The sequence below is a fragment of the Gadus macrocephalus genome, chromosome 19 (genome assembly GCF_031168955.1).
Source record: "Gadus macrocephalus chromosome 19, ASM3116895v1".
NCBI classification, from domain to species: domain Eukaryota; kingdom Metazoa; phylum Chordata; class Actinopteri; order Gadiformes; family Gadidae; genus Gadus; species Gadus macrocephalus.
This window is the reverse complement of record NC_082400.1, coordinates 11,171,383-11,185,089: the sequence shown is the minus strand read 5'-3', so window position 1 is coordinate 11,185,089 and position 13,707 is coordinate 11,171,383. Positions and strand designations below refer to the sequence as shown.

At 49.1% G+C, this 13,707-nt stretch overlaps 1 protein-coding gene and 1 long non-coding RNA gene across 2 annotated transcripts; one reads left to right on the top strand and one right to left on the bottom strand.

Moving 5' to 3' along the window:
- Nucleotides 1-3,782: 3,782 nt before the first annotated feature.
- On the bottom strand, nt 3,783-13,687 carry gnsa (glucosamine (N-acetyl)-6-sulfatase a). The gene is made up of 14 exons (XM_060038636.1): nt 13,382-13,687; nt 12,782-12,841; nt 11,374-11,580; nt 10,453-10,518; nt 10,242-10,340; nt 9,870-10,037; nt 9,015-9,097; nt 8,597-8,715; nt 8,227-8,330; nt 8,030-8,131; nt 7,137-7,247; nt 6,513-6,623; nt 6,204-6,364; nt 3,783-5,770 (listed from the first exon to the last, which is right to left on the bottom strand). The coding sequence occupies exons 1-14, from the start codon at nt 13,535-13,537 to the stop codon at nt 5,695-5,697; spliced, it is 1,623 nt and encodes a 540-aa protein (XP_059894619.1). The 5' UTR covers nt 13,538-13,687; the 3' UTR covers nt 3,783-5,694.
- Nucleotides 5,770-6,158, top strand: LOC132447713 (uncharacterized). The gene is made up of 2 exons (XR_009523180.1): nt 5,770-5,870; nt 5,901-6,158. It is a non-coding gene; the product is annotated as an uncharacterized LOC132447713 (long non-coding RNA).
- Nucleotides 13,688-13,707: the final 20 nt, after the last annotated feature.

The following is a 13,707-nucleotide window of genomic DNA, read 5'->3' as shown; positions in this document are numbered from 1 at the left end:
AAACCAACAGGTGCCATGAGAAAAGTGCATACATTAATTTAATTGTGTAAGACTATCCAGATGCGCTAAAATAAAAACCAAAAACAATTCCAGTTTTTCAGCCCCATGTGTTAACTTTAATTTTTACGTCAAAGTCTGACAACGGATTACTAATACAAATACGTAGAAAAGATGGTAAAACGATAGTTACGAATGTAACTACGGTTCTATGAATCCTGGATGTGCTTAAAGCACTGGATCTCCACCTCGCGCATGCGCATTTCGAGTACCTAATACCAACATAGTCACCTGTGACCCCCACGTGACACCGGGAAGGCTATATCTTCCGGTGTCATTAGAGGATCTGTTCCTAGAATCTTCTCGCGAGAACACAAGGATTCTGAGTGACTGAACGCTCTGGCGGTCATCCAGGATTCATAGAACCGTAGTTACATTCGTAACTATCGTTCTATTTCATCCTTACTGACCGCCAGAGGCGGTGCTTAATGCACTGGATGACCCATACCAAAAAGGTCACAAAGAATCCAACACCCACCTCACTCATTGGAGGTAGCGGAGCTTGGCAGTAGGACCACACTCATCGGGTGAGGACTGGCGACGTTGACGCGGTAAAACCTTGTAAAGGTGCCCGGTGACGTCCATGATGCCGCGGCACAGATCGACTCCAGGGGTACACCTCTTAGTGCGGCCCACGATGTCGACACGCTTCTGGTGGAGTGGCACCTCAACCCGGATGGCGGGGGGCGGCCACTGGCCACATAGGCGTGTTTAATGGTGTCGACGACCCAGTGGGACAGCCTCTGTTTAGACAAGGCAGAACCTCTGTTAGGGCCACCGTGACACACAAACAGTTGCTCGGACTGCCCTATACCGGCCGTAGCAGCAATGTAAGCCCTAAGCGCCCGTACCGGGCACAGCATCTCGGACTCATTCCCCTCAGATGGGGAGTTAAAATAGGTGCGTGAAAGCACCTTGGGCAGGAACGCCACATTGGGCCATAAAACCACACCTGAGCCATCAGGGTTCCACCGCAGGCATGTATCTGCCACGGATAGGGCGTGCAACTCCCCGACCCGCTTCGCAGTGGTAATGGCGAGCAGAAAAGCCACCTTCATGGACAGCCACTTCAACCCTATCTGGGTCAGAGGCTCAAAAGGAGGTGATGACATGGCCTCCAGCACCAGGGGCAGGTCCCAAGCTGGAGTCCTCAGAGTCCTAGGGGGACGCAGCCTCAGGGCCCCCCTAAGGAAGAGGGACACCAACCTGTGGCAACCCATTGTGGCTCCGTCGACCATCTCATGTCGGGAAGAGATAGCAGCCACATAGACCCTCAAGGTGGAATGAGAGCGACCATCATCCAGGAGGGACTGCAAAAACTCCAGAACGGTGGCCACGGAGCAACGTGCTGGGTCTACTGTCTTACCCCTACACCAGTCAGAGAATAACTTCCATCTGTTGGCATACTGTGCTCTGGTAGATGGTGCCCTGGCACTCAGAATAGTATTCCTGACGGTCTCAGTGCAAACATTCAGCAGTGAGTCGGGCCCTGCAGCGGCCAGGCCCAGAGCTGGAGGCGACGGGGATCTGGGTGCCAAATCTGGCCCCCCAGCTGCGAAAGGAGGTCCTTCCTGCAGGGGAGGCGCCATGGAGAGCTGCAGCAGTGGAAACCAGAGTCTCCCTGGCCAGTAGGGGGCCACCAGAAGTAACCTGTGGCCCCGCAGAAACACCCTCTGGAGTGTGGGGAGAATCAGGGGCAGCGGTGGGAAGGCATACAGAGGACTCTGTGGCCAGTCGTGAGCTAAGGCATCCTGTCCGAGGGGGCCGGTCACCTCCGTCCAGGAGAACCAGAGGGGGCAATGTGCGGATTCCTCTGATGCAAAGAGGTCCACCTCCGCCCTGCCAAAGAAACCCCACATCGTCTCCACCACCTCCGGATGAAGCCGCCACTCCCCCGGTGGGGGCTTCTGCCGCGATAGAAAATCTGCGACCTGGTTCCGTTGCCCCGGTATGAAGACCGCCCGCACGCTGGCCAGGCGGGGATATGCCCAGGCCAACAAGTTCCGAGATACCCGGAGTAGCCGTGAAGACCGGGTCCCCCCTTGGTGGTTGATCTGGGCAACAGCTGACCTGTTGTCGGATCGAACCAGCACATGCTTGCCTCTCAAATGAGGCAGAAAATGATTGAGTGCTAGCTGTACCGCCCTGAGCTCTAGCACATTGATGTGAGCGTGGTTCTGGGCCGGCCACTGCCCTGCCAAACCGCGCCCCATCCCGATAGGCAGGCGTCTGTCGTGACCAGCTCCCGACGGGATGGAATGGTGCCCATGGGTACGCCCACAGACATATACGACCTCTTTCTCCATGGGGACAGAGAGAAGAGGCACTGCCGAGACACTCTGACCTTTCGGTGCCTGTGCCACTTGGGGTCCAAGTGGAGGCTGTTCAGCCACATCTGCATAGGGCGCAGAGACAGCAAGCCGAGGGGCACCACAGCTGAGGCAGCCGTCAGCTTGCCCAAGAGCTGCAGGCAAAGAATGAATGGTACCATCCTGCCATACCCGAAGCGGGGGAGGCAGGAGGAGGATGTCGGTCACACGCTGAGGTGTCTAGGACCATCATAGCGTCCGAGTCTAGGACCATCCCCAGGTATGCGACCCGTTGGGATGGGTCCAGGCGACTCTTCACAAAGTTCACCGTCAGGCCAAGCCGGGCCATGTGCAAGAGCAGCCGAGCCGTGTCCCGGGCCGCCTGAGACTGGGAAGGTGCACAGATCAGCCAGTCGTCCAAATAAGGCAGGACCTTCGTGCCCTGCTTCTGCAGGGGTGCGAGAGCTGCCGCCACCACCCTGGTGAATACCCTCGGAGAGAGGGAGAGACCAAAGGGAAGTACCCTGAATTGAAAGTGCCGGCCGCGAAAGGCGAACCGGAGGAAGTGCTGATGGCGCGGTGCAATTGGGACGTGGAAGTATGCGTCCCTTAGGTCCACCGTGGTGAACCATTCTCCCCTTGCGACCACCCGCAGCGTGTCGGATGCGGTGAGCATGTGGAATGGCAGGACCTTCAGGAACCTGTTGAGTCCCCTCAGGTCGAGAATTGGGCGAAATCGGCCATCTTTCTTTTTTACGAGAAAGTATCTAGAGTAGAATCCTCTGGGGTGCAGCAGAGGATCCACTGGCTCGATTGCCCCTTTGGCCAGGAGGGTGGACAACTCCTGGTCCAGAGCTAAGGCCTCTGCCGGGTCGTTGACGACAGTCATTTTGACCCGTCTGAAGGCTAGGGGCCGGCGTCGGAACTGTAACTCGTACCCTTGGGTCAAGGTGGAAACCACCCAAGGGTCTGAAGTACAGGCAGCCCAGTAACTGAGCTGCTGATGGGAAAAACTCCCGACGACCGGCCCCGAGGGCCTAGCGCCTACCCCCCCGGCCTCCTGAGGCTCTGGAGGACGGGTTACCCGCAGCTCCGACCTTGGTCACGAGGCTGCACGTAGCCAGTTGTAACAGCTTCCTTCCTTTCTCAAACAAAGGTTCAATACGGTACCTGCGCAGCGAGAAGATGTAAGGAACCGATCCTCTAATGACACCGGAAGATATAGCCTTCCCGGTGTCACGTGGGGGTCACAGGTGACTATGTTGGTATTAGGTACTCGAAATGCGCATGCGCGAGGTGATCCAGTGCTTTAAGCACCGCCTCTGGCGGTCAGTAAGGATGAAATAGAACTAATCTGGTAAACCTTGTTGGATCATCATTCAATTGCCTTGCACAGATGAAATAACATTTTCTGGGTGAGATGAAAATCTTTTATTTCAACAAAAAGCCACAAAATACATTTAAACATCTTTGAAAAAAAAAGTGCCACAACAAGTGCATACATTAATTAGAACGTTATGTTAAGTCTGGATTCAGTACAGCTGTCTCCTACAAATTATAATTTAGTTTGGTAAGACTATCCAGATATGCCAACACTCAAACTTGCAAAGACATGATCATCTGCAACATGAACAGGAATAAAGATTAAAATAATTTCAACAGTGGCAGTCCAACAAACTGCAGAATTTAAAAAAAACTCTTTGGCTACACAAAAGATCAGAACCATAAATTGGTGTCAGTAAACAAGTCTGCAAGGTAAGGACAATGTAATCAGTACTTCAATTAAAACTAATTGAGTGACAAAAGGACATGTACAACCTAAAGCTTATGTTCACACAATACGAGAGATTGTTCAGAGATATCATTACCATCTTGTCATGTGATGAGTAGAGCACGAAAATGGTTCCCTCTTTGAGTTAATTCATTGACTGGTTCATTCCTCACGTTCACTTTTGAAACTAAACCTGGAGGCAAGGAACCATGATTTGGTCGTGTTGGCGTTGCAAGACATTGATTTATAGTTTCAGTTATATGTTCCCTTGGACTACAATATTGTAACACTAAAGTCATTTTCCTCATTGAAATAATGTAGTCGGAAGCTATCAAATTATCAGTTACATAATTAATTATGAATGGCAAATAAAAGACTACTTGAACAAGCATCAAGCAGTGTCTCAATATTTGCCCCAATTTTCAGTATGTGCACAAGTTCTCCGTTCTATTGAGTAGACCAATGAAATGTTCTAAACGTCTAATGGAACATTTATTTAAATTTAGGTTAAAAATCATTCTCCCATTCCAAACACGCATATGAACCAATAGGAACCAACAATGATTCACGATGACACATGGGTCTACAGTGGGTTGCTTAATCTTCATGGTGGGGTTCACAAATGGTTTGTTGATTCAACCAAAACTGGGTGAATCATAACCAACCATCATCCGACATGATGACACACCAAACATTGTGACAATTCTTGCTTTTGATTACTTCAGGGGTCAAAAGGTGCGGCTGCCCTCTGACCTTTAGGGTCAGCAGTCCTGGTCGGGTCACTTCATGGCTCATGTGGAAGGCAACAGAGGTCACTCAACGGAGGCATGCCAAGCAGTGTGGGAGATGGTTGAAAAATAAAATATATATAGACTTCTGCAATTTCACTTGCTTTAAATCGTAATAAACAGTCTAAGAATGGATCAATGGGGTCAAGAGTTTTTCTTGATTGATACTGTAGCAGGCAGAGTTGACTTCCGTTTTATCCCAGGGTGTTCAGACAGCAGGAAACACATTAAGGAGGTGTGTGTGTAGGAACGATAGGGTGACGACGAGCAGGAAGGTGACCAAAGAGAAGCACTAGGTCAGAGAATTGGGGATTTGGACCCCTTTAGGTCTCCAAGTGTGCATGCACCTAGCCACGATCTGGGTTCTTAAGGACCTCTGTACCACAGCAGGTCTGTTTAAGAGAAAGGGCGCCCCCCCCCCCACTGAAAGTGGCAGTGTTGGGTATTGAAACCACTCAAAAAAGGCCTCCGATTTTACCCTGTCAACTAAACAGGGTCTCCTTCATTCAATCATCAAACTTTGGGAGACTCCCAGAGATAAGGCAACAACATCGAGAAAAGGCTGGAAAGAATCAACTACGACACACACACACACACACACACACACACACACACACACACACACACACACACACACACACACACACACACACACACACACACACACACACACACACACACACACACACACACACACACACACACACACACACACACACCAGCCCTTCTTCCGTTTACTTCATCATCCTCTCTGCAGGCCTCCCGCTGCTCACTTGGTCCCGTGTCGCAGTAGGCTCAGCCGGGTCCGGTGGCTGTCGAACATGTGGCTGGGATCGAAGTGGTACCTGAGAGAGAGAGAGAGAGACATGGAGAGAGACATTGAGAGAGAGTGAGAGAGACATGGAGAGAGAGTGAGAGAGACATTGAGAGAGACATGGAGAGAGAGTGAGACATGGAGAGAGTGAGAGAGAGGAGAGAATAATTACATGGAGAAACATAGAAATACACATGGTTATTGTTTGATTTCATTCGTTTGTGTCACCATACACAAGTATCAAAAATGTGCTTCAATAATAAATAATACAGTAATCAACTAATTTGGCTCATAGGAGTACAAAGAAAGAGGCATACAGTACATCTCACTCTTATCAGAGACAGGACAGAAATCCCTTCCTCAACACAACACAGGATCTGTACAATTATATCATGTGAACAGAGTAAAGGACCCACATCAATGTAAACAGACAACAGGAATCTCTCAGGGTCTCAGCAACGCACCTGGAGTCGTACACCCCAGGGGTGCGGCAGGAGGCTCCGGAGCAGGACTGCAGCATCATGAGGCGGTGGTTCATCTTCTCCAGGACCTCCTGGTCGATGGTCTTGGCGATGTTGGCCAGCTGGAAGGGGTCGGCGGTCACGTTGTACACCTCCACGAACACCTGGATCAAAAGGGTCAAAGGTCAAAGTTTAGGAATACGCACAAAAAAACAAAAAACAATGTCTAAAAGGGCCATAATGTCACCACCAGGTGTGTGGTGGAGTCATCGACATCGTTATAAGCCATTTTACAATCTTTGGGTGTTGTACCTCGTTATCGTCAAACTCGCAGTACTGGAGGTTGGTGGAGGGGGCGACGCTGCGCACGCAGGCGTAGGTGTTGTTGAAGGCGTCCTCGCACACGCAGTCGGGGAAACACTCCTGGGGGGGATATTTAGAGGACAAGAGGGACGTAGAATGATGAGCAGACATCTTGGTGACTTCCAAAGGCACAGTGGGTCTCAATGTAAAATAACTACCAGACCTCGGTGAGCGTTCTGCATCCATAAGCCTACATTTTAACACCATGATCAACCATGTTATGTCAACTAGGTAAAAAAAATGACGTTGATTTCATGATTTGATCTCTTTTCAATAGGCATAGCATATTTTGCGTTTCAAGTTCTTCAAACTTGTCATTTGAAAATTATTCTTAATATACAAATATCCTATTTTTTAGCATTGACTGACCCTACGGACTACTTGGTTGCAAGTGCAGCTGTAGTCAAACTACTATGTGCTCAGACAGAAAACGAATGGGAACTTATTGGCAGATATCTTTAAGACAGAGTTTACTCCAACTGCCGGTTCGCAAAAACAGTCATTCCAATTCTCCCCCCTTAAAAACACATCACCCTCCCCTCTCGGTCCATCCATCGGTTGTGGTTTCCCTACCGAGACCCCCGGTCCGAGCAGGGGGCAGGAGGGGTCCGAGACGTTGTGACCCTCGCCCTCGTACTCCACCAGCACATCTGTCCTCCAGCTGCTGGCGTTCACCCGGCCCTCCTGGTGGGACGAAACACACGGTGAGACCCCGCGCCCAAACGGACCTCCTCTTCGGGCGACCCGGTTACCGACCGCCCTGATCAGGTGCTCCTCACAGGAACGGGCACTTTGGTTTAAAGTTAGAGATTCATACAAAACACAGAGAAATTCATTCTCTGTGTTTGCCCAAAGGACAAAACCCCCTAGCCTGGCTATTGCCACAACAAAATGACAGCAGCTTCCCCTGACCAAGCTCAATCTACGATTGAGCTTGGTCAGGGGAAGCTACTGTCATTTTCTTCAGCACAAGAGGCGTGATCAACGGGCCTAGTTCAACTGACTCTGTACGCGATTGGCTGCTTGCCGCCGCTTCCCTGCCGTCCTTGTGTTAAACCAGCCAATAGCGCGCCAGGGGGGAAAGCCAGCTTGGTGATTGGCTCCCGCAAAAACGTATCGAAACCAGAAAGAAATGTATTGCTCTTCTCCAGACCCTTCTGCAAGGGGAACTCAAATCGCCGGGCAGAATGGGCGGGGCTACCCAGTCTACAAAACCCCTTCATGACATCGACCTAGGCCTTTCACCCCCCCGACCCCCTATCTAAATCCATCTAAACTGTGTAGAAAACGGCACCAAAGTAGTCGTTGAACTACACAACGCGTGTTATCACGTTGAATTATTAATCGCATTTGAGGAATAGTAATCAACAACAACGCGAGCCTCTGGGGATCCTTTTACATTTGTGGAACAAACCAAATGGAAACCACAGTAAAGTAAGGGACCGGCGGCGGCGGCGGCGGCTCACCAACACAGGCAGGAAGGACATGCCGTCCATCTGGGTCTTGTTGACGTCGTAGCCCGCGATGTCCAACATGGTGGGACCCAGGTCCACGTTGGCCACCAGCAGCTGGGGAACACCACAGCAACGCAATCAGTCCGTCAATCAAGGACAAAAAAAACAACAACACAAAACTAAAATGTGTTTATGAAGTGAAAGGGTACCTTGCTGGTTTGGTTGGGCTTGATGTTGGGCCCTCTGACCATGAGAGGCACCCTGATGTCAAACTCATACAGCTGCCTCTTATCCAGAGGTAGAGAGAACTGGCCTGAGAGAGAGAGCGAGAGCGAGAGCGAGAGCGAGAGCGAGAGCGAGAGCGAGAGCGAGAAAGAGAAAGAGAAAGAGAGAGAGAGAGAGACCCAGAGTATCCCATTTTCATCTACATTTGAACCACAAACACAATGGACCCGAGTACAATGAACTACATAACATAAAAGGAGATGCCCGAGTTGACGACAACAGATCATATTTAAACACTTCCTTTTACTACTGGCCTCTTCCTTCCTGAGAGTCTCTGTGTGTGTGTGTGCATACCGGTGTGGTATCCGTTGTCGGAAGTGAAGAAGACGTATGTGTTGTCAAGTTCCTTGCTGGCCTCTAGGGCGAGCACCAAGCGCTCCACCAGGTCGTCCACCGAGAGCAGAGTGCGCCACCTGCAGGCCGGAAGGACACGGTGCATCACCAAGGAAAATAAATACACCGGCAATACATGGGGATTTAGATCACTAATCACAAATTGGATGATGGATTACCAACATAAATGGTCGCTGCTAGGGTAGAAGAACCCCAAAACAATGGAAGACAATGAAATGAAGAAGAAATGAAGTGAAGGAACAGAGGAATGGTTGATTAAGAAACAGCACCATACAAGGACATGGCGGAGGATGTGATGAGTACATGTGGGGGAGAGGGATGTCGGTGAGAGGTCGGGGGGGGTGGGGGCAAGTCATACCGGCTTCTGAAGGCGTTGTCCAGGAACTGGATGGAGGCGTTGCTCATTGGGGTCTTGGCCTGTCTGATCAGCCAGTGTTTATCCTGGAGGAGGATTATACATAAACAATATGGATAATCCGACCCAAAAGGTACCTGAAGGATAGAGCTGCCGTCATCATTTTCGATTTCTACACTTATAGCTAAATGTGGAACGGTTTTGACAGTTAGAAGAAGAGAAGAACACACTTTATAATCCACTGGCGAAATTCATTCTCTGCATTTGACCCCTCCTGACCAGCGAGGAGCAGTGGGAGTGTAGCGCCTGTGAACCGACTCTAGCTTTGAGCACTCTTGCCTTTGTAACGTGCTAGGCAGGAGTGTTATCTTGCACGTTAACCAGGTGGCAAGTCTAGCGTTAACAAGGAAGCGAATGAAAAGCCCATTTGGCTTGAGGACATTAACACCTATTTTTTTCCCCCTCTGAATGAATAGAAGTGTGACTCAAGAGTTGACATCTTTGAGTTCTCTAGTAAAAAGTGAAACCTCCTTCTTGTATCCAGAATCAGACCCGTTTCAGAAGTAGGAGATGTAATAGAGTTCGTTAAAATACTTCATAACATCGATTTGCGATGTTTGCTGCTATTCCTATTATTTGTGGTAGGAACATCACGCACGCACATATAAACAATGTTGTCGCACACAGACACACTTTGAGGAAATGAGCAGGCAAGGTTACATAATATATATAGTATTTAAAAGGGGCATTTGGTTTGTCTTTTGGCGCCTCTCAGTTCCCCGTCAGCCGCAGACTTTGTTCTCATCAGTTCCGCAGCAAAGTAAAAACAAACCAGCGTCCCCCGAATCCAGGACCCACCTTCCCATGCACGTTGAAGTTTGGGTCCCTGGGGGCCTTGGTGTCCTTGTACGTGTCCTGGTACTGGGGGGCCGGCGTCCAGGGGGAATGGGGGGCCGGGGTGGACACCATCATGAAGAAGGGCTGGTACTTGGACTTGTAGCGCAGGAAGTCCAGCGACACGTTGGCCTGGGAGAGGGGGGAAGTGGAAGAGGGAAGCGCTTTTGTCGGAGAGAGTTGAAAAAAACCATGTGGTGGGAATGTATTTCTGGGTCATCACGATCACCATGATGACCGTGAGTCACATACATTGATGATGACGACCGCCACAGAGCAGTGAACGACTGAACGGCTGCAGACTGAGAAGGCAGTTGAGTAATGATCATAACGCACCAGAACATCGGTCAGGTAGTCCTTGCTGTATTCCGCTCCATGAACCTCAGGCTTCCCGTTCACAGACAGAGTGTAGTTGTAGTACTTGGAGTTCCGCTCCTGGCCAACGGCGAGTCATTGGACACCATGTTAAAAAAGGGACTATTTCAATAAAAAGGGTTTTTAGAAACCTTTAAGGATCAAAACGGGCGGGTGGTGGTCAAAGTCTTACCAGTCCAAACCATTGGGTCCATCCCAGCGGGACATGGCCAAGTCCACCAGCCTTGGCGTCGCCGTACTACACACACACACACACACACACACACACACACACACACACACACACACACACACACACACACACACACACACACACACACACACACACACACACACACACACACACACACACACACACACACACACACACACACCCACCCCTTGTTTGAATCTTATTTCAACTACGTTTCTTGATTTGACGAGATGCCTGGTTATAATAGTTATAAGCACTGTTGGTGAGATAGTTTACAATGTTTTAATGCATGTCACATGCACAAAAATTACGAACATCCCACGCACACATCCAATGAACACTATTAGCCAATCAGAAAACTAGTTCCCAATGTCAGTCTGGTCTCAAGTCACAAGGGCCTGACGGGGTTTTCCATAGGGCCTGACAGTGCTTTCAGGAAGTGACACAGTTCATGGGGTCATATAGTAAGTTCATCTTGTGACAATTAACGCAAATATCAATCAGACCGGTTAAAAGGTACTGAATGATGGGTTTTCTGAAATCAACTTATGACGCATTAGGTAATACTTAGGCACACCAACAAATCTCTCTCTACCCCCAATTCTACACCATAAACGACAATGCCCCCCCTTTAAAAATTCCCCTTTTTCACACCATTTCCTCCTGCCCTATTCCTCTTTCTCATTCAAGTATTGTAACACCCCCCCCCCCCTTCCTAACCTGCAGATGAAGGAAGGACTCAACAATAGAGAGCCTAGCGTTTATTCTGGTCTGCTGAAAATCATGTACCGTACTACCACATTTGCATGCAGGCAAAACTCGGGAGTACATACTCCGTTCGTGTGAGTGTCAAAACTCGGATAACAAGGCTTCCATCCACTCTCTCTCCTTCCCTCCTACCTGGTTGAGGTACTTCCCAGCAAAGAAGGTCTGGTATCCTCCCAGGTTGTGCAGCAGGGCTGGGAAGGTGTTGGGCTCCTGGCTCTTCTGCCAGGCCGTGCTGCTGCAGTTGCCCTCCAGCGTGTTGTTGATGACGTGGTGGTTGTGGGGGTACTTCCCCGTCAGTATGCTAGCCCGGCTTGGGCAGCACAGTGGGCTGGCCACGAACTGGGGGTGGTGGAGGGGATGTTATTGGTGGAGGTGGCCGTGAAGATGTGGGGAGATTGGACGCAGATAAACGGTATGGTTAGGGTAAGAAAAAAAGACATCAAATCAAATACAAACACTAAGTTTTCACACCTAACCGTGCTCAAATCTGCCAGTGGGAGTGTGGCCAGTCTGGCCAGGCCAGGCCAATTTGGCCACTCGGGAGAGGTGTGCTGCTACGGTACGGGCCGCTACGGTACAGATGCTAATGAGCCGACACGCGCACACGCACGGCTACACAACCTGAGCTGGATGATGTATAGTCCATGCGATGACCACGGACATAATAAAGGCGACGAGCCTTCTTTCCCATTAAACGGTAAACATATATCCAAATAAGCAACAGACTCAGCAAAGTGCGAACTGTGTTCTCTGTGTTGTTGTCCATTGTTGTTAGAACTCGGACTTGCGGCAGACTTTATTATGGTCCATGCAGCGGACGCTTGGTGATGACGTGTTACTTACGACGTGATGACGTATGTACAAGAGCCTACCGTGGCCAGGCCAAAGTTGCGACGGCCAACGGCCACGGCCAGATGGCCTAGTGTGAGTGCAGGCCAGAGAACAATGGGGCCATTTGAGCACGTTAGGTGTGAAAACGGCCAACGGCCACGGCCAGATGGCCTAGTGTGAGTGCACCCTTACATTGGAAAAGGATGTTGAAGTGCAAAAACAGGGTAGCCAGTTCAACCCATAACCCACGATGGCTTTCAGAGTTTTTCAGGAAACCTTTGCCTGGTCGTTTACACAGTTCATACACTGAATTCCACTTAAACCAAAGATATTCTGAAATGTGATTATTTTACATGCAGAGCTCAGTCGTGACTAGGTGTTCCCCTATCACAATCCTGAACTAAAATGAAACCACGAAGTGCACACACATGCACGGAGAACTTCCATTCATAACATTGTGTTTGTAATGACTAGGCTGGACAGTTATTTTTCTCAAAGTTTAAATATGCACTTGAGCACAAAAGCAAGCCTGGACTTGACTCTGGGTTCACTGTGTCTTTATCAGCACAAATTTCACAATATAAATGTATGTCTCTTACTGTCTGATTATGGGTCATGACCTTTATTAAAGTAATAGGAACACAGTTGGGAAGGTACAAACTCTGGTGAATATGGGAAAATTAAGTAGCGTAAAGTGATGGTTACTTACAGCATTCGTGAACGAGATCCCTGCATCTCCAATTAACTTTTTAGTCTTGGCTAGTGGAGTCTGAAAGCGAGGGAGTTTCAGCATTACTTCAGAAATGAACTGCGGAAAATGCATATTAGCATAAACAGCATTTTGTATAAGCATCAGCTAATGCCTAATCATTTCAATTTCAAAACACATGATGACGTTTATATTCCTCCTCTTGATATTGTTTTCTTGTCCAAGTCCCTTTTTTAAAACATAATTCAACAGCGGTACTACTAAACAAGGAAAACAAGTTCAAACGACCAAAGTCTGAATATGTCAACACCAAGGATGAAAACCCCCGTGATCAGGAGATTATAAGTAGAATGAACACATATTTGTGCTAGTTGCATGGTTGCCAAATTCCCAACACCTGACTCACTAAAGTGTTCAGAAAGGGAAGTGTATGAATCAAAGCACATACACTATCCATATAACAACATGTGTCTACAAAGCCAGTGTAAGGATGCCTGACTCTGTCCTGCTGTCCCAATGCCGTTGTCTGTATACTACATGGATGCTCATGATGAACAAACAAGACATCCATTGCAGAAACGTCCACCACAGTCTACTCACCAGACCCCCAATAGCGATGTCCAGGTCGTCGGTGAGAATCAAAACGATGTTAGGTTTTCGGTTCGGCTTGGCAGTGACACTCAGACCGCTCAGCAAAGTGACGCAGATTAAAAGCCCGTTTAGAAAAGTCGGCAGACAATGTCCGACAGAGGCCATTATCCCTTGCAAATGTCAAGTCGTGCAGCCGCCTCCACTTGTCCAAACAGCTCAGCTCGATAGAAAATAATGAGGTGTTCTTATAAGTATTCCAGACACGACACTGGCGACTCACGGCCCGCTGCTTCCTGGTCTCTAGTCATGTGATCCTGAGCTACGGAAGCCCGAGT